The following is a 26,889-nucleotide window of genomic DNA, read 5'->3' as shown; positions in this document are numbered from 1 at the left end:
ATCTTATGGGGGAATGTATTTGGTTCTCATTGAGTATGATGTTATCTGTAGGATTTTGAAGATTGCCTTTATCAAGTTTAGAAGTTCCCTTCTATTCCTGCTTTGCTAAAAATTGTATGAATGTATTTTAAATCATGAATAGGGGCTGTATTTTGTCACATTCCTTTTTTTTTTTTTTTGGTCTGCTGAGATGATCATATGGCTTTCCTTGTCCTATTAATAATGGGGATTACATTGATTGATTTTCAAATATTAAACTAGTCTGAAACTCATTTGGCCATGATGTATTATTTCATATATTGGTGGATTTACTTTGCTGATATTTTCCCAACGATATTTACAGCCATATTCATGAAAGATGTTTTTCCCTTTCAATATCTTTGACTTCAGTATCAAGGTAATACTGACTTTATATAATGAGTTTCTATTTTGTGAAAACTTTGTCTAAGTTTGCTATCACTTTTTCCTTAAATGTTGGATATAGAACTCAGCAGTAAAGCCATCAGGGTTACATGCTTTCTTTGTGGTAAAGTTTTTAATTACAAATTTTTTTAAAAAATAGATGTACATCTATAAAGACTTTTTGTTTCTCATGTCAATTTAGATTATTTTTAGTCTTTTTAAAATTTTTATTTTTAGTCTTTGAGGAAGTTTGTTTGCTTTGTCAAAATTTGTCAAATTTGGGATCCCTGGGTGGCGCAGCGGTTTGGCGCCTGCCTTTGGCCCAGGGCGCGATCCTGGAGACCCGGGATCGAATCCCACATCGGGCTCCCGGTGCATGGAGCCTGCTTCTCCCTCTGCCTCTCTCTCTCTCTCTCTCTCTCTCTCTCTCTCTCTCTGTGACTATCATGAATAAATAAATAAAATCTTAAAAAAAAAATTTGTCAAATTTATTGGCACTATGTTGTTTGTGATGTTCTCTAATTATCCTTTTAATATCTATAAAGCCTGGAGTGATGCCCCCTCATTGTTTCCTGATATTATTTTGTGTGGAGGTTTATCAATATTCTTACTCTTTTCTAAGTACCAGCTTCTCATTTTATTATTTTTTACTACTGTTTTGCTTGTTTTCTATATTGTTGATCTTATTGTTTTGTTTTCTGTATTCTTGATACCTTTATTTCCTTTTTTATCTTATTATTTTGATTTAATCAAAATTCCCCTAACTCCTTAAGAATGGAATCTTATGTAATTGATTTTAAACTATTCTTCTTTTCTAATATAAATACTTAAAGTCATGAACTGCCCTTTCAGTTCTGCAGATTTTGACATGGTGTCTAACACCAGTGAATGCTGTTTCATTACCGTTCAGTTAAAAATATTTTCTAAATTCTCTTGTGATTTCTTCTTTACTCATTGATTATTTAGAGTATTGTCTTTAATTTCCAAGTACTTGGATATTTTCTAGATATCATTTTTTGTTACTGATTTTTAATTTATGTTTGTTCTGGTTAGAGAACATACTTTGTATGATTTCAGCCTTTCACATTTTTTTTGTAGTGTGTATCTGCTGATGTTAAATTTTCTCAGTGTTTCCTTATCTAAAGGTGTCTTTATTCTGCCCCCATTTTTGAAGAATATTTTTACTAGTTATAGAATTTTAGGTTGACAACTTTTTCTTTCAGAACATTAACGATGACATTCTTCTCCTGGCTTGCCTTGTTTCTGGAGAAGTCAGATGTAGTCTTATCAGTGTTCCTCTGTATGTACTGTGTCATTTTCTTTAGCTACTTTTAAGATTTCTTTCTTTATTATTGTGCAGTTTGGTTATAGTGTGCCTTAGTGAGCTTTTGTGTTTGGGATTTTTTTTTAACTGCTTGAATCTGTGAGTTTGTAGCTTTTACCAAAATTAGAAGAATTTCAGCCCTATTTCTTTGAATATATCTGTCTCCCTGCCACCTCTTTTGTACTACATTTACATTTACATAATTGCTTGCTGTTGTCCCGTAGATCATAAGGCTCATTTCTTTTTTTGTTGTTTTATGCTTTTTTTCTTTTGGTGCTTTAGTTTGGATAGTTTCTCTTACTGTGTCTTCAAGTTTACTGTGCTGCTTCTGCTGTTCATCCAGTGAACCTTTCATTTCTCATACTATATTTTTAAGCTATAAAGATGCCACTTCTTTCTTTTTTTTTATTACCTACATTTCTGTCCCCTGTATATTTATGTTTTATACTATTTGTTCTAAAGTCTTTGGTAATTCTGTTATCTCTGTCGTTTCTCTCTGATTCCTCCTGATTGTGAGATGATTCCTGCTCCTATATCTAGTAATTTTTTATTTAATGGTAGACATTGTAGCTATCACATTTTTGAGTGTCTGATTTTTTCCCCTCCTTTATTTATTTTTTTTAAATTTTTATTTATTTATGATAGTCACACAGAGCGGGGGGGTAGGCAGACAGAAGCAGGCTCCATGCACCGGGAGCCCGACATGGGATTCGATCCCAGGTCTCCAGGATCACGCCCTGGGCCAAAGGCAGGCGCCAAACCACTGCGCCACCCAGGGATCCCCCCCCCTTTTTTTTTTTAAAGATTTTATTTATTTATTCATGATAGTCACACAGAGAGAGACAGAGAGGCAGAGACACAGGCAGAGGAAGAAGCAGGCTCCATGCACCGGGAGCCCGACGTGGGATTCGATCCCGGGTCTCCAGGATCGCGCCCCGGGCCAAAGGCAGGCGCCAAACCGCTGCGCCACCCAGGGATCCCTCCCCTCCTTTATAGTTTTGAATTTTGGTAAATTTCTTGTGAACATATAATTAAGATAAAAAATTTTTTAAACTTTATTTTTGTAGGCAGTTAAGTTACCTGCAAATCAGCATGATTCTTTTGGTACTAGTTTTGGAGCTTTGTTAAGGTGGGTCTAGAGTAGCGTAGCTTCATTCCAGGGCTTCTAGGGCTGTTTTAAGCCTACTACTCAGATATTACCCTCCAGGATCTCATGTGAAACCCTAGATATTCAGTGTGGTGTCTTCATTCTTGCTAGTTGCAATTCAGATGATTTGAAGCCCAAGTGAACTGTGACAGTTCTTCTACTTATAGCTCCTTTGTAGTTGTTTTTTCCCTGGTAGAGTATTTTTATCTAGCCTTGTAGAGTCTTAGCTGGTTCATGTGCATTATTCAACCAAATGGGACCCCCTACTGTGTAGCTTCCTCCTTTCTGGTACTCTTCCCCACAAGTTTTAGCAGCCTCTCTTCTCTCTTCCCCTCAAACTGCAGTCTTATCTGTTGAACTCAATGAGACCACCGTGGAGAGTGTGGGTTTCCTTTTTCTGTTTAGTGTTTCAGAAAGTGCTTTTTGGCATAAAGGTGAGGTGATTATAGAGCTCTCATTGTTTCTTTCTCTCAGGGATCACAGCCCTATAATGTTGTCTATAGTCCAGTGTCTGAGAATAGTTGTTTTTATATATATTTTGTCCAGTTTTTGAGTTGTTTATGACAGGAGGGCAAGTCTGGTACTGTCTACTCCTTCATAATCAGAAGTGATTTTATTTTAGACAACAATAGATATTTACACAGTATTTGGTGTGAATACTGCTCTGTGCCCTTTACATTTATCAATCCATTCATATCTAACAATTCTTTTGAGGTTGGTAGTGTTGTTATCTCCTATTTTGTAAGTGAAGAAAATGAGATACAGAGGTGTTAAGTGCACTAATCTGAGTTACAGAGCCAATCATTGGTGGAGCCAAGATTTTCCCCAGGCATCTTGACACCAGAGAGCCTACACACTTAACCAGTGCTTTGTATTCCCTCCATGCTTTGGAGCTCTAGACCTTGAGGATCCATCTTGGAAGAGTTCTAGGAGCTTATTGAATCAGGTGGGTTACCTAATTGAAACTAGTTAGGAGAGACCTGATCTAAGAGGTGAATATGAATTGTAATTGAGGAAGGCAACCAAATGTTAGAGGAGTAGTATCAAATACAAGGCTTGAGAAGATAAGAATAAAGATATGAGTGGAATAAAAAGCAAGATCAGAGATCACTGCCAGATATAAGGCAGGATGAGACAGAATGGTTCAGAACAAGTTATAGGTGTTAGGAGCTGAAATGTATTGCTTCATTCAACCCTGCTGTGTATTAGGATCTTTGTAAATTAGGCGAGGCTCCTGTTTACATCAAGTGTTCAATCTGGAATAGCAGAGATAGTAAAAGCAAAGGGTAGGAGGGGAGAGTAGGAGAAGCAGAAGGCAGCAGAGGTAGGGGTGAAGAGGGGGGACAACATGGTAGGCAGAAAACAAAGATGAGTGAATTAGATAACATCTGATAGTGTAAACTGCTGTGAAGAAGATGAAGCAGCAGGATTTGATAAAGAATAATTTGGAATGCAGGCAGAATGTTTAGGGAAGATCTCTCTGAGGAGATGATATTTTGCCTCGAATTGGAAGAAAAAAGAAACAAAACAAATTAGGCATGCAAAGGTGAGAGGGCAGAGCCATGTAATCAGAAGAGCCAGCAAATGCAGAATTCCTAGACCAGAATAGGCTTGTCTGAAAAAACAGCATGGCTCTAATAAATGAGATCTGAGAAGCAGTCAGAGATCAGTTGTGTTGCATCTAATGAATTGTGATGAGATGTTTATTCTGTGTGCACTGGGAAGTCATTGAAGAGTTCTTTAAAATGTGGAGGTGATATGATCTGATTTGTGTTTTAAAAGATCACTCATGTTGCTCTGAAGAGAATATAGAAAGAATGTGAAGACTAACAAGGCTGTTACAGAAATCTGAGCAAGAGATGGTACTAGCATAGAAGCAGTGAAGATGAAGTGAAAGTAGATGGAATTAACCATATCACATATTATTACAAATAAATGTTGAACTGAGCTATTTTAGCTACCTGTGGTTATAGTTTGGAAGAATACTTTCAGCAAGATGACTAAAGCCATTTATCTAAATCCTCTAAAATTCTTAAAAGTGCCAGCCTACATTGTAAATGAATGTTAGAAAAATGACTTACTTGGTTCTAGAGGATTTAGGTAGAGTGATGGTTTACTCTCTTTTTATAATAGTAATTATGTTTAAAAGCATAGCATTATATCTTAAAGTGCTTATTTAAAAATAACTATTAATAGCCTCTCCATCAAAATGGGTACCATGGAAAAGCACATCAGATAATTCTGTTGACATTGAGTAAGTATAGTGTCATAGAAGACTAGTTTCTAGGTCTTCCAGTCATTACCATAATATGTGTTTCATGCAAACTCATTCATTCAGCAAATTTGTCTATTGATCACTAATGTGTATTGAATATAGAGCAACATTATGGGGGCACATTCCTCACTTTTAGGATGCTTGGAGTCTAGAAGGAGAGGCAGACAAGAAACTCGGCAGTTACTTCCTGGTAACTGCTACAGTTAAGTGCTTCAGAACCTATCAGAGAGGCACCTAATCCTAATCTAGTTAGAGGTACGGATTAGTGGTCAGGTTGAACATTCTGGGTACTGTGATGTTTCATCTAAAACCTAAAGAAATGCATAGAAAATAGCTTAAAATTTTCTCATGGGTAAAAGGAATAGTTAACTGATGATTCCATGCAAAAGCACAGAAAAGAAGATTTGAATTTTATTCATTGTCGGGCAAGTACTTGTGAAACCTTTTTAGACTAATGGTTTGGTATTTTTCTGTGTGTACATACATGCATGCATATGTACGTGTGCATAATAAATAAGCACTGTAATACTGACCACTGATGAGTAAAGACTGTGTAGAAGTATCCCTGAGTAGGCTGCCTCATCTTACCACTTCTTTGTTAATTTGAGATCAAGTTGAATTAGTGGAGATCAAGAGTTGCACATTCTAGCAATTGAGCCAGCCAGGCATCCTGCTGTTTATTTTAACTGTGCCATATAACCTGGATTCTTTTTTTTTTTTTAACCTGGATTCTTATTTTTAAGAGTGAAAACTTTAATTTGGTTAGAATTTTAAACATTTTAGGAAAGGTAAATTAAATTGGGAAAATTAGCCACCCATTATATTAAATAATTTAGTACTTCAATTTAATATATTTAGCAGTTTTCTACAAGTATAAGTGAGATAGTTTGTGTTGCATGTTTAATGTGTAGGTCAAGCTGATGTATTTACATTTATAAAAATGATTATTATAATCTTGAATCAGTGTTTTAAGAGGTTTATTGGAGTACTACTCAGCAGTAAAAAAAAAAAAAAAATGAACAAAACCATTACTACATGCAGCAGCTTACCTGAATCTCCATAGAGTTATGCGGAGTTTAAAAGCCACCCCAGAAGTTTCATACTGTATGATTTCATTTCTGTAACATACTTTAAATAGCAAAATTATAAAAATGGAGAAAAGATTAGTGGTTGCCAGGGTTTAAGAAGAGGGAAGGGCAGGACAGAAATATATGTGGCTAGCAAAGGGCAGCGGGTAAAGATCCTAGTAATGGAAGGTTCTATAGTTTCATTTTATCAGTGCCAGTATCCTGACTGAGATACTGTGCTATGGATTTACAAGATGTCACCATTGGGGGAAACTGGGTAAAGGGTACATGGAATCTCTGTTGTTTCTTACAGTTGCATGTGAACCTATGGTTATCTCACAGGGCACCTGGGTGGTTAAGTGTCTGCCTTCAGCTCAGGTCATGATCTCAGGGTCCTGGGATGGAGCCCCGCATCTGGCTCCCTGCTCAGCAGGGAGTCTGCTTCTCCCTTTCCCTCTGCCACACGCCCCCTGACCCCCCTGCTTGTTCTCTCTCTTTAAATAAAATCTTTTTTTAAAAAAGGGAATGCTACAGTTCGGAGCAGAAATGGATTCAGTGTCTTTGGTGAATGCTTCACTGTCACTGAAACCGAATTGTAGTGTTTTTTTTTTTATTTTTTATTTTTTTTCGAATTGTAGTGTTTGAATATTTTGTCACTAGAGTAGGACAGACTGGGGTTTGCCAACAGTTGGCTGTTGGACTAGTTCTGAAACTCTAAGCTACACTTTCTTATTGGTAGTAAGGAATGAAAATATTGTACACCTTCTGTGATTGTGAGAATTAAATAGAATAGTGCCTGTGAAGCATCTAATGTAGTACTTGACGTATAATAAGAGATCAGTAAATTTTAGTAATTATGATTGTTTTTTATTGCCCAACTTTTATTCCTAGGATTTTTGAAAGTTGAATATCAGTATATAAATTATTCAAAATAATATATTTAACTATGTATTATATAAAAAATGGTTACTTATAACAAACAAAAGATCAAGATGAGACTGAATTCTGTCAAACATTTAAAGAAGAGTTAATACCCATTCTTCTCAAACTATTCCAAAAAAATGGAAGTGAAAGAAATGCTTCCAAATTCTGTGAGGCCAGCATTACTGTAATACCAAAGCCACACAGAGACCCCACTAAAAAGAATTACAGACCAGTTTCCTTGATTGAACATGGATGCTAAAATCCTCAACAAAATATCAGCAGACTGAATTCAAAAATACATTAAAAGGATCATTCACCATGACCAGGTGGGATATATTCCAAGGGAAGCAAGGATGGTTCAATATATGCAAATCAACCAAGGTGATACATCACATTGACAAAATGAAAGGTAAAAATCATGATTATCTCCATAGATGCAGAAAAAGCATTTGACAAAATTAACATTAAGATGATAATCTTAACAAAGTGGGCATAGAAGGAACATACATCAACATAATAAAGGCTGTATATGACAGACTTACAGCTAACATTATACTAACTTAATATTATATGTCAACTATAGTAAAAAAAACTATTGTACATTTCAAAGTTGCCAAGAGAGTAAATCTTAGAAGTCTCTTCACCAAAAAATGATTACTTGTATATAATAAAGCAAAATAATAACTAAAAGGGGTACAACTGATTTTCACTTGATCCTGAGATTTGTTAAATTTTTGGAAGGGTTGCTGCAGAGAAAACTGCTTCATTTGGATGTTACTGGTGCCTAAAAACTGACCTAAAACATCCTGTTTTTCATATTTATGGTATCAGTGAAGTGGCCTATATTTGCTTTGAAACCCAGTTGAGGGCATTTCATTCTTAAAGGTTTTTCTCTTGATTTTCATTTCTTTTTTTTTTTTTTTTCATTTTTTTTTCTTTTTGGTTTATTGAAACTTTCTCAGCTGCTATATCTGATTGTAGCAACAGGACTGTCAAGTATTGCTTAATAGAACTACATTAAGGTTGTGTATTTTCCCATACCCATCTAATGACTTCTTTACTGAACAAATAAACATTTGAAGTACATTCCTTATGAGGTATGGCTTGGGAAGAAAGCCACCAAAAACATAGGAATCAGAAGGTAAACAGAAACAACTTATTTTTTTTTAAAGATTTTATTTATTTATTCATGAGAGACACTCAGAGAGGTAGAGACACAGGCAGAGGGAAAAGTAGGCTCCATGCAGGGAGCCCGATGTGGGACTTGATTCCAGGACGCCAGGATCATGCCCTGAGCCAAAGGCAGACCAACTGCTGAGCCACCCAGGTGCCCCCAGAAACAACTTACTCCATGGATATATTAGCAGCTCCAGTTTTAGCCAGCCATCATGCAGACAGAGCTTGCTCTATAAACATAATTTTTTTAGGGTAATAGTATCAATACAAGATCTGTAAATTCATCTTTAGACCTTAGGTGAGTTAAGTATAGCATATATAAGGGTGTGTGTATAAAATGTTCCTACCAATTTGTGTGGAAAATGAATATGAGCTTTGTTTCCAAATTATTCTAAACTTTTCGTTTGTTAAAAAGTTCAAAAGTATTTGGGCAGCCTGGATGGCTCAGTGGCTCAGCGCCGCCTTCAGCCCTGGAGACTGGAGTCTCGGGATCGAGTTCCGCGTCTGGCTCCCTGCATGGAGCCTGCTTCTCCCTCTGCCTGTGTTGTCTCTGCCTGTGTCTCTGCCTATCTCTCTCTGTATCTCTCATGAATAAATACATAAAATCTTAAAAAAAAAAAGTTTAAAAATATTTTACAGTAATACTCTGCTATATTTGCTTTTATCTTTTCTCCTCCTTTTTCCTCCCTTGCTCCCTCTCTTTCTCAGTCTCTTGTCTTCTGGCACACACACGCACACTCACACACAGTCATTTCAGAATCTTATGAAAATTAGAACAGTTTTCTACAAAACTAAAGTCTGTCATCACACCAAGAAATTAAATGTTGTTACAAAATATTATCTAACATGTAGTACGTATTTATATTTCTGCAGTTATCGTGCCTAAAATGTTCTTTAAAGGCTTTTTTTCTTCCTTTCTCAAACCAGGAACCATTCAAAGATCATTTATTACTTTTTGCTAGTCATGTGTTTTTGTTCTCTTTAAGTCTAGAACAGTTTTCTCTTCCTACCTTATTTTATTATTATTTCATGACATTGACATTTCTGAAGAATGCAAACAAGTTACTTTGTAGAGTATACCCTAACCCCCTCTTTTCTGGTCAATTCCTCCTAATTAGATTCAGATTAAAATTTTTGGCAAGAATGACTTACATAGGTGGTCATGGGTACCTGGAATCCTGTGAGAATCAATATTATTGATATTGTATACTTTCCATTGAGTCTCATCAGGAGGCATATCATTCATGTCAATTGGTCCCATTTTTGGTGATACTAAGTTTGACCATATCTTCCTTTGTAATGAGGAAGTATTGTGCGGAGTGATACTTTGATGTTGATTGCATATTGTTTCCCAGTAATGTTCCACCTAGTGGTTTCAGCATCTGTTGATCTCTGCTGAATTAATTATAGCATTGGTGGTTGGAATATGGTGACTTTTAAAATACTGTCATTCCTTTTACATTTCTTATTTGGCATTGCTCTGTAAAGAGAAGCTCTTTCTTTCCCCCTTAATGATTATCACCATAGACTCATGGATTCTCTTTAACTCCTTGTATTATAACTCATTATTGTCATTAATTTTTTTTTTTATATTCAAGTGGGCCTATATTTGGCCAGAGGGAGTCCCACGTAAGCTGGCTTCTATCACCTTTTGACATCTCCCCATCATTCTTTGAATACTTCTTTCTTTCTGACACAACTGTTATATTCCAGGTTCATTTTGTACTTTTTCTATCTCTGACTTGGATTAAGACATTTTCTAAGAAGCTTTGGTTTTATATTTATGGGGGAAATGTTCTTTAGATACCAAGATATGTTATTTATTATTACTTTAGTAGCTGTTGCTTCTAGGCCCTTTCTTCACGTTAGGGCTAGGGAAATTATACATGTATAATCACAAGTTCTTACTGATTACCTGTAATTCAAAACTGAAGCCATAGGGTTTTTCCATATTTGAATATTAAAATAAGCACCTCCCCCAAGGAGTTGTTCCCAGAGAGGTACATCCTCATCCTAATGCAGCTCTTGGCTAGGGACAGTTGCATTGCCTCCGGTGCCCACCTTAATATGGCTCTACAGGCAGAGATCTCCCTCCATCAGCAGTATCTCCGCATCCTCCAGCCATGCTGTAGTTACAGTGCAGGCAGCATTTTCACAATTGTTTTTTGTGCATTTTTCAATGTTGCTGTAGCAACTTCTGCCAGGTTGAGTAGTCTGCTTGGACAGTCTAGGTTACCTCCTGGTTACAAAGTGGCATAGCTTTTGAGTGTTTCACCCCAGCCCTAAATATTGAAGCACAAAGAAATTGAGGACTTTGCCCAAAACCACATAGTAGGTGGTGCAGTTGAGTCCTTACTCTTCATTTACACTACTAGACCATAGGGTATAAATAGAAGTAGTAGATGTGACCCGACAAGAGTGATTATTTTAAGATCATGAAGAACTTAATTAATCAAATAATTTGGGACTTATTTTGTGGGAAGGCCCTGGGTAGTCACAGAAGGCTTTTCCTTGTGAAATGGTGTGATTAGAGATGCACTTAGAGGTTTAATTTCTTGTGGCTGTGGAGACTATTGGAGTCAAGATTCCTGTGAGGATGCTATTCTTTGGCCTCTCTCTGGGAATCTAAAGAATCACCACCTCTAAGGTTTGGCGCTAGGTAATTTGTGATTTGATAAACAGCCAGATTTGGAACCACTGCGGTGAACTATTTTCTTTGTTTACCATATGTATTTGGCTACTGGTATGCTGTTTTTGTATATGTCTACCCCGTAGAGCCTCATTTAAATACACTTGTCATTAAAGGTTAGACATGTTCCAGATGTAGTTGATGGAACTGCTAAGGAGACGTATCTTTCATTGGTCAGGGGCTTTTAATAGACATTTGAGCTGTACTAGTTTTTGTATATATTCCTTTTGTAATAAAACTTAGTGTCAGTTTGATTTAAAATTATCTTGAAAACAGTTCTCCAATGGGTAGTGTGATTATCAAATTCACCAAATGTAAATGACAGAAGATAAATCAGATGCCCATGCTACCCCTACAGAAAGAGATTAAAGAGTTATATTTGTGTTATATTTGTATATTTGTGTTATATTTGTTAAATCTTGGCAGAAATAATATTGAATCTGAGGGGCCATTCAGTAATCTTAAATCCTGTGGCCATCACTTCCCTTGCCAGTGCTGCCATTTTCACCATTCTATCTGATAATAGCAGAGCAACAGTGTCACTCTTTGGTCCTATGTTTAATACAGGTTGAGTAGGTCATGAACAGCAATACTGTCATTCTGCTGGAGGCTACAACTAAAATCTTTGTTGGTCGTGTATATTCCTTTGTTTCTAAGGCCAGTGCTTTTTGTCGCTTGTGTCAACTCACTTGATAGGCTGGATTTTTAATGTGCTAATAAGTAAGATTTCCTTATCCCAGAGGACAGACATTATGATTAGAATTGTCTATATTTTTTCTGGAAAATTTCTATTTTCATACCAACTATAGAAATCTCTCTCTTAAGATTCTAGCTATTTCAAGGTGAAGGGTGATTTATTTTTCTAGACAGTGGGGTTTATTTTATTTTATTTTATTTTATTTTATTTTATTTATTAAAAATAATTAACATTTGATTATTTCCTTAAGTTTTTATTCTACATACCTTTAAGCAGGAAATTACACATTGATGATAAAAGAGGAAAATACGTAAATATGCTAAATTCTCTTTTCCTTTCACAGATTTTTATTTTCAGTTTCTTATCACTCCAGCTAATTTAGATAAAAGATATATAGTTTATTTTTAAAGGTCATTTATGATCTTTCTTAGGCATTTCTTAAAATACTAAAATAACCTTTTATCTAGAAAAATAAACCACCCTTCACCTTGAAGTATTTATAAAGATACTTTGGAAACATATGGGTAAGGCTTACTAGAGTCATAAATGGTAATATATAAGGTATTATACTGGAAAAGTGGGAGATGAGCATCACAAATTAATCTGATGTTTTTTGGTAACAGCTTGCATATAATTGACATACCAAATAATTTCACCCATTTGAAGTGTACAACATAATAGTTTTTAGTATATTCAGAATTGTGCAAGCATCTCCACAATTTTAGAAAATTTTTATCACACTGAAAAGAGACCCTACACCTTTACTATCACCATCTTATCTCCCCATCTCCTGCCCCCAACCCTAAGCAACTACTAATCTACTCTCTATTTCTATATATTGCCCATTCTGGACTTTTTTTTTTTTAAGATTTTATTTATTTATTCATGAGAATACACAGAGAGGAGAGAGAGAGAGGCAGAGACACAGGCAGAGGGAGAAGCAGGCTCCATGCGGAGAGCCTGACGTGGGACTGGGTCTCCAGGATCAGGCCCTGGGCTGAAGGCAGCGCTAAACTGCTGAGCCACCCGAACTGCCCTGGACTTTTCATATAAATGGAATAATACGTATTTTTGTGTGTGTGTGATTGGCATCTTTTACTTAGCATGTTGTTTTCAAGGTTTCATCTGTGTTGTGTATATCACTATTTTATTGTTGAATTGTATTCCATTTTATGGAAGGAATATATGTATTTTGTTTATACATTCATCAGTTGATGGACATTCAGGTTTCTGCCTTTTTGGCTATTATGGATATTTATGAACAGATTTTGTGTGGACATTTGGTTTTATTTTACTTTAAAGATTTTATTTATTCTTTTTTTTTTTTTTTTAAGATTTATTTATTCATTCACGAAAGACACAGAGAGAGAGGCAGAGACACAGGCAGAGGGAGAAGCAGGATCCCCACAGGGAGCCTGATGCGGGACTCGATCCTGTATTCCGGGATCATACTCTGAGCCAAAGGCAGACGCTCAACCACGGAGCCACCCAGGCATCCCTTATTTTTATTCTTGAGAGACACAGAGGGAAAGGCAGACACACAGGCAGAGGGGGAAGCAGGCTCCCTGCGGCGAGCCCGACGTGGGATTCAATCCCAGGACCTCGGGATCACAACCTGAGCCTCCCAGGTGCCCCCATATGGTTTAATTTCTTTTGGATAGGTCTACCTAAAAGTACAATTATAGGACCAAAGATAACTCTTTGTTTCACTTTGTTTACTGCCAAGCTCTTTTACACAGCAGCTGCATCATTTTACATTTTCACTAGCCAGGGTATAAGGGTTCTGATTTCTCCACATTCTTGCCAACAGTTGTTATTATGTAACTTTTTAATTATAGTCTTAATGAGTGTGTAGTGGTATTTCAGTAGGGTTTTAAGTGCTATTTTACTTTATCTCCATGTAAACTAAAGAGAAACGAAACTTACAATAAACCTGTTTTAAAAATAATCTGTAAAGTATAATTTTCTGAATTGGAATTAACTTTGACAAACCACAGTCTGATGTATATATGCTGTACATATCATTTTAGCAGAATAATTCAAAATCTTCATGATTAATTTGTTAAGTCTTGGTTCCCTCTTCTATCCCTCTAGGACTGCTTGGACATGGTAGGTACTATAGCTACTATATACCACAGTAGGCCAAGACCTAGGTTCTTTTTAAGAATTTCTTAAGTTTTGTGTCTAAATCTGATACAAGAATAATAAAATACATACACTAGACATACAATACTAGAACTTTTATCTTAATTTATGAGGCTAAACACTCTAATAGCTTTAACTTTCATTTCTAATACATAAATGTAACTTATTTTGTGTAGACTCCACTGATTGGCAGTAACAAAAATATAACTTTTGTAACACAGATATAGAACCTAATATTGGCCTTTGTATAATACTTTAAGCTCTGTTAAGTAAATTCATTGGGATTCTGTATCCTTTCCTTTTTCATTGGAGCTGCTTTTTATTCTGTAAGCAGTCTTTCTGCTGCTGCTCGTAGACGGCCCGTTCTGCTCTGCCACCTGGCGGCCTCGATGCACAAATGTTGCTTCTGCCACTGTTGCCCCCCTGCTGCCTTTCACAGACTCAAGGACGGGAGCATTGGGATGAGTCTGCAATATTGCTGTTAGATGGGGGCTCGAGAGCCAGACTTCTGGGTTTGAATCCCTGCATCACTACCTCCTTGCTGAGTAACCTTGAACAGGCACAATTTTCTCATCTGTAAAATAAGTATAATAATAATCCCTCCCACAAGGTTGTCGTATGAAATGAGTTTTATACAAATGCTGAACACATTGCGTCTTCAAAACATCACATGGCACATAGGACTCTTAGCTGTCATCATTATTATTCTGGTCTTAATGCGTTAGGTAAGAAATTACATATCTATATTTTACTTAGAGATATACATTATACTGATGTGGCCTAGAGTTTATTTTTTTTACTGTTGATCTTCTCTAGATTCGTTATGTATATACTTTTTTATTTGCATGATGTATTAAGTTTTTTATATGCAGCTTTTCCTCTCCTTTCTGTTTGCATAATTTTTAGTTTATCTCATATTGTAAAGTTAAAGGGTAAAAAAATCATACTAAGCTTTGAAAGTTTTTAGTTTACTTATTTATTTTGAAAGTTTTTAGCTTAAAAGTGGCTGAACATATAAAAATAACTAAGGACAAGAGTGGAGTTTTTAAAAATTTGTTTTTGATTTTATAGAAGTTAAGTAATCTGTGAAATGAGAACATGTTTTTGCTTTGAAAATATGTTAGTAATTATACTTAATGTTTACTATCCTAATTTTTGAAGTAAACTGTAGATTTTATGTGCATTTTCTTGTATACCATAACAGGGTACTCTAAGTTTTTTTTCACAGCTTTTTCCTTCCTGTATTATATATGCTACCTGTGTATATCCATACATGGATGTATATCCATAGATGTATGCATTATATCAGTGTGTGTGTATATCTTGAATATTATTATATCTATTGTTTTTTTTCACTCAATATTGTATTGTGCATATTTTCTCCTATTATTAAATAGTTTAAGATACTATAAATTTCTCATTATGGTTGTAACATTGTTTCCTTTCTTTTTGTTTTATATATATATGTGTATATATATATAATTTTAATGATCACTTTCGTTCACATAGTTGTTTTTTTCCTCCCAAATTATACCTGTGGAGTAAATTGCCAAGAGAAAGAATCTTTATGTTTTTTTTTATTTAATTTTTTATTTTTTATTTTATTATTTTTTTTTTAATTTTTTTTATTTATTTATGATAGTCACAGAGAGAGAGAGAGGCAGAGACATAGGCAGAGGGAGAAGCAGGCTCCATGCACTGGGAGCCCGACGTGGGATTCGATCCCAGGTCTCCAGGATTGCGCCCTGGGCCAAAGGCAGGCGCCAAACTGCTGCGCCACCCAGGGATCCCTATTTAATTTTTTAATTTATGATAGTCACAGAGAGAGAGAGAGAGAGGCAGAGACATAGGCAGAGGGAGAAGCAGGCTCCATGCACCAGGAGCCCGACGTGGGATTCGATCCCGGGTCTTCAGGATCGCGCCCTGGGCCAAAGGCAGGCGCCAAACCACTGCGCCACCCAGGGATCCCTTTTTTTTTTTAGATTTTTTTTAAAATTTTTTAATTTATGATAGAGAGAGAGAGAGGCAGAGACATAGGCAGAGGGAGAAGCAGAGAATCTTGATAGAGTACAGGAATGGTTTTATGGCTCTTGAAATGTTTTCCCACATTTTTGTTCAAAAGAGTTCTGCTAAAATTTTTAATTCTCTTAAATGCTAATTTTTAAGAACTTTCTTCCTTAAAACATTGTGTGAGGGACAAAGATAAAAAAGTCAGGATCTCTGCTTTCTTGGGTCAGAGTTTAGTAGGAGGACACATACAGATAAATGAGTTGAGTGAAAGGAAATGCTAGAATTGGTACAGTGCGTCATTTTGAGTCTGAAGGAATACCTCGGCTTTCTGGGCAATAGCAGTCTGGAAAAGACTTCTCTGGTAAAGTAGAATATGAAGATACCTGAATTTGTAATAACTATTGATGTTTATTTTTTTTCTTGCATATGATGTTTATCATTTCTAAAACATTTCTTGCCTAACTAAATGACTTGATTTCTGCCAACTGCATGATAACAGTAGAAAGAGCACATTAGGTTTGGACAAACTATTTAACTGTGTGAACTTCAGCTTCCTCACATATAAAATGTAAATGATAATTCCTTTAGAGAGTAGTGAGAGTTCTACAAAGTGTATATTGTCTCCAGCCTTATTTCAGAAAAGATCTGAAATGAAAAGAGCATAGTATCTGGTACATAAGTTAGACTTAAGTAAGAGTCACCATTGGTTTTATGGTTGCCATTATTAAGATAAAGTATCTGCCTTTCTATAAATAGTGCTAAGTTTTTGATAGGCTATTCCATCACCTCCTTGTCAAAACCTGCTTTCTTCAGCTCCAGTGTAAAGTTAGCTCTTCATTCTCTATGGTGACCCACAGATAGGATTCTTTCCTTCTTTATTTTTATTTTTATTTTTATTTTTAATTATTATTTTGAGAAAGAGAGTGTGTGAGAGCAGGGAGAGGGAAAGAATCTTTTTTAAAAAGATTTTATTTGTTTATTCATGAGAAACACAGAGAGAGGGGCAGAGACAAAGGGAGAGGGAGAAGCCGGCTCCACACAGGAGCCTGACATGGGACTCAATCCCAGGACCCAAGGATCACAACCCAAGCCAAAGGCACTCAACCACTGAGTCACCCAGGTTCCCAGAGAGAGAATCTTTTTTTTTTTTAATTTTTATTTATTATTTATGATAGTCACACAGAGAGAGAGAGAGAGGCAGAGACACAGGCAGAGGGAGAAGCAGGCTCCATGCCCCGGGAGCCCGACGTGGGATTCGATCCCGGGTCTCCAGGATCGCGCCCTGGGCCAAAGGCAGGTGCCAAACCGCTGCGCCACCCAGGGATCCCCCAGAGAGAGAATCTTAAGCAGGCTCCAGTCTCATGACCCTGAGATCATGATCTGAGCCAAAATCAAAAGTTGGATGTTTAACCAACTCTTTACCCAGACATCCCGCTTCTTTCCTTTTTTTCAGCTCTTGTTAGTTGCCAGGTACTACATTAGGTATAGGAAATATGAAGATAACTAAGATCATGTCCTTGCCCTCAAAAATCTTATTGTCTCAGTAGGGAATTAGTGTTGTATACAGGTGACTGTACTACGGTGAGATAAGTCAGTAGTTCTCAACCCTGGCTTCTGTGGTGCTTCTTAAATATACCAGTGCCCATGCCCTATTTCACATAAGTCAGAATTTATTTTTATTTTTATTTTTTAAAATATTTATTTCTTTATTCATGAGAGACAGAGAGAGGGGGGCATAGACACAGGCAGAGGGAGAGGGAGAAAGCAGGCTCCATGCAGGGAGCCTGACATGGTACTCCATCCCAGGTCTCCAGGATCACACCCTAGGCCGAAGGCGGTGCTAAACCACTGAGCCACCTGGGCTGCCCCATAAGTCAGAATTTAATGCAAGTACAAACTCTTATCTTGTAGAAGCTTGTACTCATTCTGTAGGAAAAATGAGTCATTTTGATTGGAAAGTGAATTAGAAAAAAACCTTTAGAATGAAGGTAACAATCAGGCCAATGTCAGGACTTAGACTATATTGTAAGGAAGATGACAATAGCAAGGGCATGGAAACCTGAAATTTGGTGACAGATTTGTGGAATAGCAGTTTTCTGTGGCTATTTTGAAAGGAGTGTAGATTAGGAGAAGGAAATGGTGAGTTATAAGGCTAGACTTATAGGTAGGGACCAACTGTTAAAGAACTCTACTAAAGAACTTTAGACTTTTATAAAGTAAATGAGGTAGACTTCATGAGAGAATGATATGATGAAATTTCTGATTTGGAAAAATGACTAATCCCTACTTTTAATGTCTTCAAAAACAAATTTTAGATAGATTTAAGGTAATAAAAAATAGAGGACATTATTTCCATATTCTTGGGGTGGGGAAGCCTTTTGTAAACATGGGTAAATTCTGAAGCCATAAAGGAGAACATTGAGATGGACAGATTTTACCAAGAATATATTTAGAGCTTCCCTGTAGCTAACTATACTCTAAACAAAGTTGAAAATCCAAAGGCAGACTAGGAAAATGTATTTGCTATCAGGATAACATATTCTTAATATTCCTAATATATAAAGAGCTCTCACAAATCAAGAAATAAGGAAAGATGAACATCCCAAAGAGAAAAATAGGCAAAAAGATACAAGTAGGCAGTTTTCCAAGGAAAAAATACATTCGTTGTTTAACATGTAAAAAGACGCTCATCTTCATTATTGAGAGAAATGCAAAGTCAGACAAGAGAGGAGTTTTTTGTAACCCTTCAGACTGATACATATGATAAAAAGTGAATGGTATCAAATGCTGGGAAAAAATGTGAGGAAACAGGCACAGTGATATGTTCTTGGTGGGAGATGAGGGTTGCCAGAAACTTTCTTGGGAACAGATTAATGGTTATGTATGAAAACTTAAAATATAGTTGCTCTTGGGCCCAGTAGAGCCAAAGAATTATTCCTAGAGATATATGATGTTGTAGCATTGTGTGTAATGTCAGAGAATAAGAAACAATGTAAATGTTTACCTACTTAGTGTGCACTAAATATTTTTGTAAGAATGCATAGCAGACTGTACACATTGCTAGGAGAGGAGGACTAGGAGAGAGGTTATTTCTACCTTTATGTGCTTTATAACGTTTGGAACTTTCAAGAATCAACGTATAGCAACACTTTCGTACTTAAAAACAAGTGAATATGTACAACACCAATGAACAAAAAAGGCAAAGGAAAGATTGGAAGTCCTGGGCTGCCAGGTGAATAGGATGAGGAGGAAGCTGGCACCAGGAGAATCAGAGAGTTCTCTGCCTCCTTCAAGTGTGAGAAATGTTGATGGTCTGTACTGGAACTGTGGCAACCAGAATAAGGGAGAGGGTAGATTTGAGAGACATTTTAGAAGAGGAAAATATAAACTTCTACTATGTGGATGTGAAGCCTGAGAAGAGCATAGTCAAAGATCAGAAATTGACTAGTACCATTAATGACGGGCATGCCAGGCACAGCATTTTGAAGTTTTTAAATTGTATTGCCGAGTAAATGATTACAGCATTATTAAAAATAGGAAAAACAGGAAAAGGAACATTTTCTGAGTGTCTTAAAGATCCTCAATAATTATTTCAATGATAATTTGGTTCAGTTAGCCCATCTCTCAATTGTGCTTTCTTTTTGAGGCTTGTCTTCTGTAATCTTTATTTAGTTCTGTTATGTTTGCTAGAAATTATTAATATTTTAAAATATATAAACAGCAGTATCTAAGTGTAATTTTTAAACTGTGTGTTCTTGTTTTATATTTGCAGAGTGCTCATTTGGCCATGATAGATACCCTAATGATGGCTTATACCGTAGAAATGGTCAGTATAGAGAAAGTAATTGCGTGTGCTCAACAGTATTCAGCTTTTTTTCAAGCTACGGATCTGCCCTATGATATTGAGGATGCTGTCATGTACTGGATTAATAAGGTAGGAATATACTCACTTTAGTAAAAATAAGTCTCAACCAGAAAAAGTGAAATCCTCAATTATGCATTGCCAGTCGGCTATAGATTGCAGTTTTCTCTGCCCAAAATTCTTATGTTGAAATCTTAATCCCCATTGTGATAATATTAGGAAGTAAAGCCTTTGGGAGGTGACTAGGTTATAATGGGATTAATGCCTGCATAAAAGAGGGCCCAGCAAGCTCTCTTGTTCTTTTAACCATGTGATGTCCACCAAGAAGATGTCCAGGAAGCAGGCCCTCACCAGACACCAAATCTGCTGGTCCCTTGATCTTAGAATTCCCTGCATCCAGAAGTATGAGAAATAAATTTCTGGATGGAACTAGAGGATGTTTTGCTAATAAGCAAAATAGGTCAGCCAGAGAAAGACAAATACTGTATGGTTTCACTCATATGTGGAATTTAAGAAACAAAACTGATGAACATAGCGGAAGGGAAGGAAAATAAAAAGAAAACAGAGAGGCAAACCATAATACACTCTTAATTCCAGGAAATAAACAGGGTCGCTGGAGGGGAGGTAGGTGGGGGGGATGGGGTAATTGGGTGATGGCACGTGATGTGATGAGCACTGGTGTTATATGCAATGGATGAATCACTAAATTCTACCCCTGAAACTAATAATACATTATATGTTGACTAAATTGAATTTAAATTAAAAACAAAAGAAATTTATTTATAACCCACTTATTCTATGATTATTTCTGTTACAGCAGCCTGAACAGACTAAGGTATACTGCATTACTGTTTTTGTTTTAAATCAAAATGAAAGCTAAATTTGTTTAAGTTGCTTAAATTTTCTCATTACCTTTTGACTAAAAAATTCTTTTAAAATGATGAAAATAAATTTCTGTATATTCAGCAATATCTATAATTACACTTAATAATGATTTAGTTCATATTAGATAATTATAAAATTCCCAGCACTCAGAGTAGGGTATTATATACTGTGAGTGTTGGGTAAATATTTTTTTAATCCAAGAAGGAAGTAATTTTTTCCTATTATATGATTCTTATGTTTGCTCGACTAAGTTGCATAAGATTGTATCAATTGTAGATTTCCTCTTAGAAATCTTTATGGAACTATGATTAGTTATACTTGTGCCCTGAAGATGCTTAAATTGTCAATAAATCACTCCCCTTGCCAGATTGAGTAATTAATTCCTCTTGATGTGCATTCATTTGCAACTATTACTTCAGAGACAGTGAAACCTTACCCATAAAACCTGAGCAGATTTAACAGTTATATCTTCGAGTGTCCTTCCCTTGAATGATTGCATCACAAGAAGCTATAAACATAAAAACTTTATCATCATTATCAGTGTAGGAGGCCCAATTAATACTCTCCCCTTGGAGTTCCTTTATTTCTTCATCTTTAGTGATTTTTTTTTTTTCACTCCTCCTCAGCTATGGAGAATTCTGGTCACATCCTAGGCCTATTCATCATCAGGATGTAACCTTCATATTCCTATTGCAAGCATCTCATTGTTAAATCATTCCATCACTTACTCTAATACCCCCTGCTATTAACAGTGTTCAGCCTCATCATGAATTCTAAACCATTGAGCCTGTTCATTCTTAGAATCTCAGTTGACATTTTTCCTTTTTGAACTACATTCTTGCAAGTACTGTCAGTCATGCTGCCTCCTTTTCCATCCTTGTGACTTATCTGATAAAACCCTGGTTGAGTTCAGTTACCCACCTTCTCTCTACGGTGCGCCTATGTAAATAAATATTGCTGGAAAAATCTACACAAAGAAGCTAGTTTCACTTTAAATTTATAAGCACAAACTTCAAGTGGACACTCAGTGCTTACTGCCAGGCCAAGAAGTGTGTCCCTAAGAAGTTCACTTTCTCATATTTCGAGATGATTTCATTCTCTCTTCTCTAATCCTCAGACTTTCCATAACCCATTCCCTGTTACTGTCAGTTGAGGACCTTGCCTCATCCTTTTTTGAGACCAGAGATGGGGAGCCATTAGGTGGGATTTTTCTCTTCTTGCTACCAAATCTGTAAACCTTTCTGCATCAGTACTCCTTGTCTTTCTTTCTTTCCTGCTGTTAAAGTGGAGAAAGTACCCTTCCCCTTCCTGTCAAAGGGCAGTTTCTTATTACTTATAGCTCTAGAACTCTTTCTTCCTTTGTTATGGTCATCGATCCTCTGCTTTGGTTCTTATCAAGCTTTCATGTGCATTAGAGTCATCTGGGAACTTGTTAAAATGCAGGGTCTGACTCAGTGGGTCTGGGTTCTGGGTGGAGAGTCTGCATTTCTAAGAAGCTTCAGGTGATGCTACTGGTGTGTGGACCATGCTGTTATTCCCTCACTCTCCTGCATCATTCAGTTCTCCCTCCCTGTTGGATCATTCTCACAAGAATATAGATTTACTCTAGTGTTTCTCTTCCTGATAAATGAAACTTCCCTACCCAGATACAACCCCATTCCTCCATAGACAGAACCTCTCCAGAGTTGTTTACTCATTCACTAGCCTTTTCTTCTCCTTCTCCCATCCCCATTCCTATCCTGAGTTTGCTCATGAGTTGGTTTGGAAGATGGCTTCTATCTTGACAAATCCAGTGAATCCTTCTCTATACTCGTCTTAAATTCAGTCTTTACTTGTAAATCATGTGTGACCCTTCTAAAGTTTCAGTGGGGAACCCAAAGAAAGTGCTTACCTTGGTAGGACTCAAGTGCCACAGCATCTCCTCTGCAGCAGGCACTTCTTCAGCCTCCTAGTACCTGACTCCCCTCTGCACACTGTGAAGTCTTTCCTACACATGCATACTTCAGGGCTCAGCCAAGGATTTGAGGGTCATTTATACATGGAGCTGGGGTCTCCCTCATAGTGATTCCTTCATTCCCAGGATAATTTTTCCTCAAAATCTAGCCATTCTGACAGCCTAGATTTCTCCCTCAGGTCCTCAATCCAACAAAACTAGTTTTCTGCTTGAGTTCTAGCCACTATGTGTTATGTGGATCTAGGAGAAAACCATAGAAACATAAATTTCACTCAACATGTTCCTTTCTTTCAGAGGTCATGTCCTTTCTCATTTCTGCCTGCTTTTGGTTGCTCTCCACTACCTTCAACAATTGCTTTTTATACTTTGTCCAGTTTATAATTGTGGTTCTGGGAAGCTTAGTATAATATATGCTATTCCACTATTACCAGAACCAGAACTCTCAGAGTATCTCTCTACAATGTAACTTGAATCGTGTCACTCCTTTGTTAAAACTCATAGGGGCGGGTAGCCCCGGTGGTGCAGTGGTTTAGCGCCGCCTACAGCCTGGGGTGTGATCCTGGGGACCCGGGATCAAGTCCCATGTTGGGCTCCCTGCGTGGAGTCTGTCTGTCTGTCTGTCTGTGTGTCTGTCTGTCTCTCTCTGTCTCTATGAATAAATAAATAAAATATTTTAAAAAATAAAATAAAATGGTCATATGCTTAAAAAAAAAAACTCATAGGGGCTTCAGTTTACACTTAAAATGCAGAATGTACCATGGCCTACAGAATACCATCCAGTCTGACCCTGTGTACTCCGTCCTTGGCCCATGGCCACTGGTCTCCTTTCTCACTTCGTTCCAGCTGTATGCCTCACCCCTGGGCCTCTGATCATGATGTCTCTTGTTCCTGGGCAGCTCATCTCCCAGATTTTTGCATGGGTTCCATTCCATCATTTCCCAGTTTAGCTAGCACTTTTTCCTTACAACCTTATCTGAAATCCTGACAGATAAATACCTGTCAAATATTATTTTCTGCTATAACACTCCATTGCTTTACATCATAGCACTTATGAGAGTTCTTAATTAATTTACTTAATTGTTTAAACTAGAATAATCTATGTGAAGACAGGTACAGTGCCTTTTTTTTTTTTTTTTTTTATTGGTGCCTAGACTAGCACAGTGTTTGGCAGAGAGATGCTGTTTAAGAAATCAAAAAGTTAGATAAAGCTACAGAATTAAGCTAGGCATGTTAGAACTTTGGGAATCTCTTAGAAGGATAAGTAAGTCACTTAACTGGGATTGTTTGGCACCTTTATGCAGCCATATCCACCCTGTTCAGTTTTTACATAGAGGTTGAAACCACTGAACCTCCTGGTGTATTTTTTCTTGCTCCAGTCTACCAATACGAGCTTCATTATTTATTCTCTCATTATGACTTCACTCTTGCCTCTCAGATTTAGTATGTTTTTGCTCCTTTTGGCTATTATTTTGGTTCACCCTAACCTGGTTGCCATTTTTTCTGGATAATAGCCCATAAAGGTATAAAAAACCTATCATAGAAAAATAGGAATAGTATGGCTAAATTAGTTAGCATTATTGGCTGAAAATGAATTTGAACTGAAAAACAAACAAAACCACAGAAGGTAAGATTGTACTAAGTGACTAAATCATGCAGAGACACATAGAAGTTACGAACACGTGAACCCTAACATTATTTGGCCCTACCTCTTTTTCCAGTTTCATCTTGTAATCCCTCCTTTGGGTTCAACATGTTTCAGCCATACTGTTTTTTCAGTTCCTCAAACATACCAAGTTTTCCCCCACCACAGACCTTTGCTTTTATTGTTTATTCTTTGTCTGGAATGCTGGTTTTTGTTTTGTTTTGGTTTGGTTTTTTTCTGTTTTTATCATGGCTGGCTTCTCATTTTTAGGTCTCAGCTTAAGTTACCTCTCTGATAAATCCAGCCTTCCTAAAATAGGTCCCCCCCACTCCCATTCTTTTCTTCTCACTTCTTTATTTATTTACAGTTCTTCTAATAGCATTTTTAAATTTGATCTCTTGTCCCTTTTTTTGGTTCTACGATTATAGGGACCATTTTAGATTTGTATTTCATTGTACCCCTAGCCTCCTAATACAACTCTTGTCCAATGTAGTTGAAGAGGGAAATTAGTTAACTGAAAGAAAACTACCCAGAATGAAGCCCAGAGGAGTGAGATGGAATATATGAAATCAAGGTTCAGGGGATCCCTGGGTGGCTCAGCGGTTTAGTGCCAGCTTTTGGCCCAGGGCGTGATCCTGAAGACCGGGGATTGAGTTCCACATCGGGCTCCCGGCATGGAGCTTGCTTCTCCCTCTGCCTGTGTCTCTGCCTCTCTCTCTCTCTCTCTCTCTCTCTCTCTCTGTGTGTGTGTCTTTCATGAATGAATAAATAAATCTTAAAAAAAAAAGAAATCAAGGTTCATAGTTAGGTGTATAGGCCTAATTGGGATTCCAAAAAGAGATTATCAGAGAAAAATGAGGGAAAGGGAATATATTTGGAGAGATATAAATTTTTTAAAAAAGATTTTATTTCAAATAAATAAATTAAATAAATAAATAAATAATTTTATTTATTTCAGAGAGAGAGAGAGAGAGAGAGAGCGCATGAGCGGGGATTGGGGCAGAGGGAGAAGGAGACTCTGCTGAGCAGGTGCAGGGCTCCATCCCAGGACCTTGAGATCATGACTTAAGCCAAAGGGAGAGACGCTGAAACTGACTCAGCCACCCCAAGATACAAAATTTTCTACAATAAAGATATAAACTTTCAAATTTAGGAAGCACAGTGAGTTCCAACCAGGATAAATTAAAATAAATCCACATCAACATATGTATAGTAATAAATCTGCAGAACTCCAAAAATAAAAGACAGTCTCTTAAAAGAATGGCAGTCACTACAATAGACTTCTTTAACAGTAGTGTTTGCAACCAGAAGATAATGTTGCAAAATCTACAAAGTGTTGAAGAAAAATAGCAATGAACCTAGGGTTCTAGACCTTTTATTCAAGACTAAAGGTTAAATCAAAAAGTTGTTCAAAGAAAGAAAGACGGTTCATCACTTAACGCTTGCAGAAAGAACTACTAAAAGGTGGTACTTCAGTAAGAAGGAAATTGAACCTGGAAGAAAGGTAGGAAGTAGGAAGCAATGATCAAAAGCAAAATCAGTATATATATGAGTAAATTTAAATAAGTATTATAAAAAAGTCATAGTATCTAATTTTGAGGCCCATAAGAAGGAACTGTAATTCTTTTTTTTTTTTTTTTAAAGATTTTATTTATTCATGAGAGACCCAGAAAGAGAGCACATCGCAGAGACACAGGCAGAGGGAGAAGCAGGCTCCCTACAGGGAGCCCGACATGGGACTCGATCCCTGGTCTCCAGGATCAGGCCCTGGGCTGAAGGCGGCACTAAACCCCTGAGCCACCTGAGCTGCCCAGAACTGTAATTCTAATTGAAATAATACGGAGATGAGAGGAGGTGATTTGATTTAAAGCCTTTCAAATAAGGTTTGTTTTGTTCAGGAGGAAGGTGAAATATTGACTAACTTTAGACTTATATTAGGGCAAGGATACACATTACTGTTATGTATTTAATTAAAAAAAAATTTTTTTTTAAAGTAATCTCCACACCCAGCATGGGGTTGGAACTCAAAACCTTGAGATCAGGAGCCGCGTTCTCTCCCAACTGAGCCTGCCAAGAGCCCTACTATTTTATATTTTAAAATGGGAAAAAAAAAAAAAAACTAGCGTATAGTTTTAAATTAATGGGTATTTTAAATTTAGTATTTCATTTTAGCAATTTATTTTTACCTAATTCATATTGCTAAAGACAATTATTTGTTACATTATTCTCTAGTTCACTAGTCCTCAGCACTGGTTCAAGTGGTAAAATACCTCGAAGTAGGGATCCCTGGGTGGCGCAGCGGTTTAGCACCTGCCTTTAGCCCAGGGCTCGATCCTGGAGACCCGGGATTGAATCCCACGTCAGGCTCCCACTGCATGGGGCCTGCTTCTCCCTCTGCCTATGTCTCTGCCTCTCTCTCTCTCTCTCTCTCTCTCTGTGTGACTATCATAAATAAATAAAAATTAAAAAAAAAATACCTCGAAGTAATGATGAGCTCTGTGATACGTTCCTTTAACTTTTATCTTTGAGTTGCACAAAAAATATCATGATTCAACTTCAACGGTAGAACTTTGTAGCCAGCATTTAGGAACTGGTTTAAGAGTCACTAAGCTAATTATCTCAATTGTCTATCTTAAGTACCCAAGTAAGTTAATAGCATGGCCATGTCTTGTCATGTCTACAACATGTCT

The 26,889-nt window shown here is 36.8% G+C and overlaps 1 protein-coding gene across 5 annotated transcripts in view; it reads left to right on the top strand.

Moving 5' to 3' along the window:
• Positions 1-26,889, top strand: part of CAMSAP2 (calmodulin regulated spectrin associated protein family member 2) — a 116,634-nt gene that overhangs the window by 47,407 nt on the left and 42,338 nt on the right. For all 5 annotated transcript variants that reach the window (XM_038541931.1, XM_038541929.1, XM_038541933.1 and 2 more), the window contains exon 3: positions 19,629-19,790. In XM_038541931.1, coding sequence (XP_038397859.1) covers positions 19,629-19,790 — 162 coding nt within the window. The remainder of the gene's footprint in view (positions 1-19,628; positions 19,791-26,889) is intronic.

The sequence above is a fragment of the Canis lupus genome, chromosome 7 (genome assembly GCF_011100685.1).
Source record: "Canis lupus familiaris isolate Mischka breed German Shepherd chromosome 7, alternate assembly UU_Cfam_GSD_1.0, whole genome shotgun sequence".
In the NCBI taxonomy this organism is placed as follows: Eukaryota; Metazoa; Chordata; class Mammalia; order Carnivora; family Canidae; genus Canis; species Canis lupus.
The sequence above is the reverse complement of the archived record's forward strand: the minus strand, read 5'-3'. Positions and strand labels throughout refer to the sequence as shown.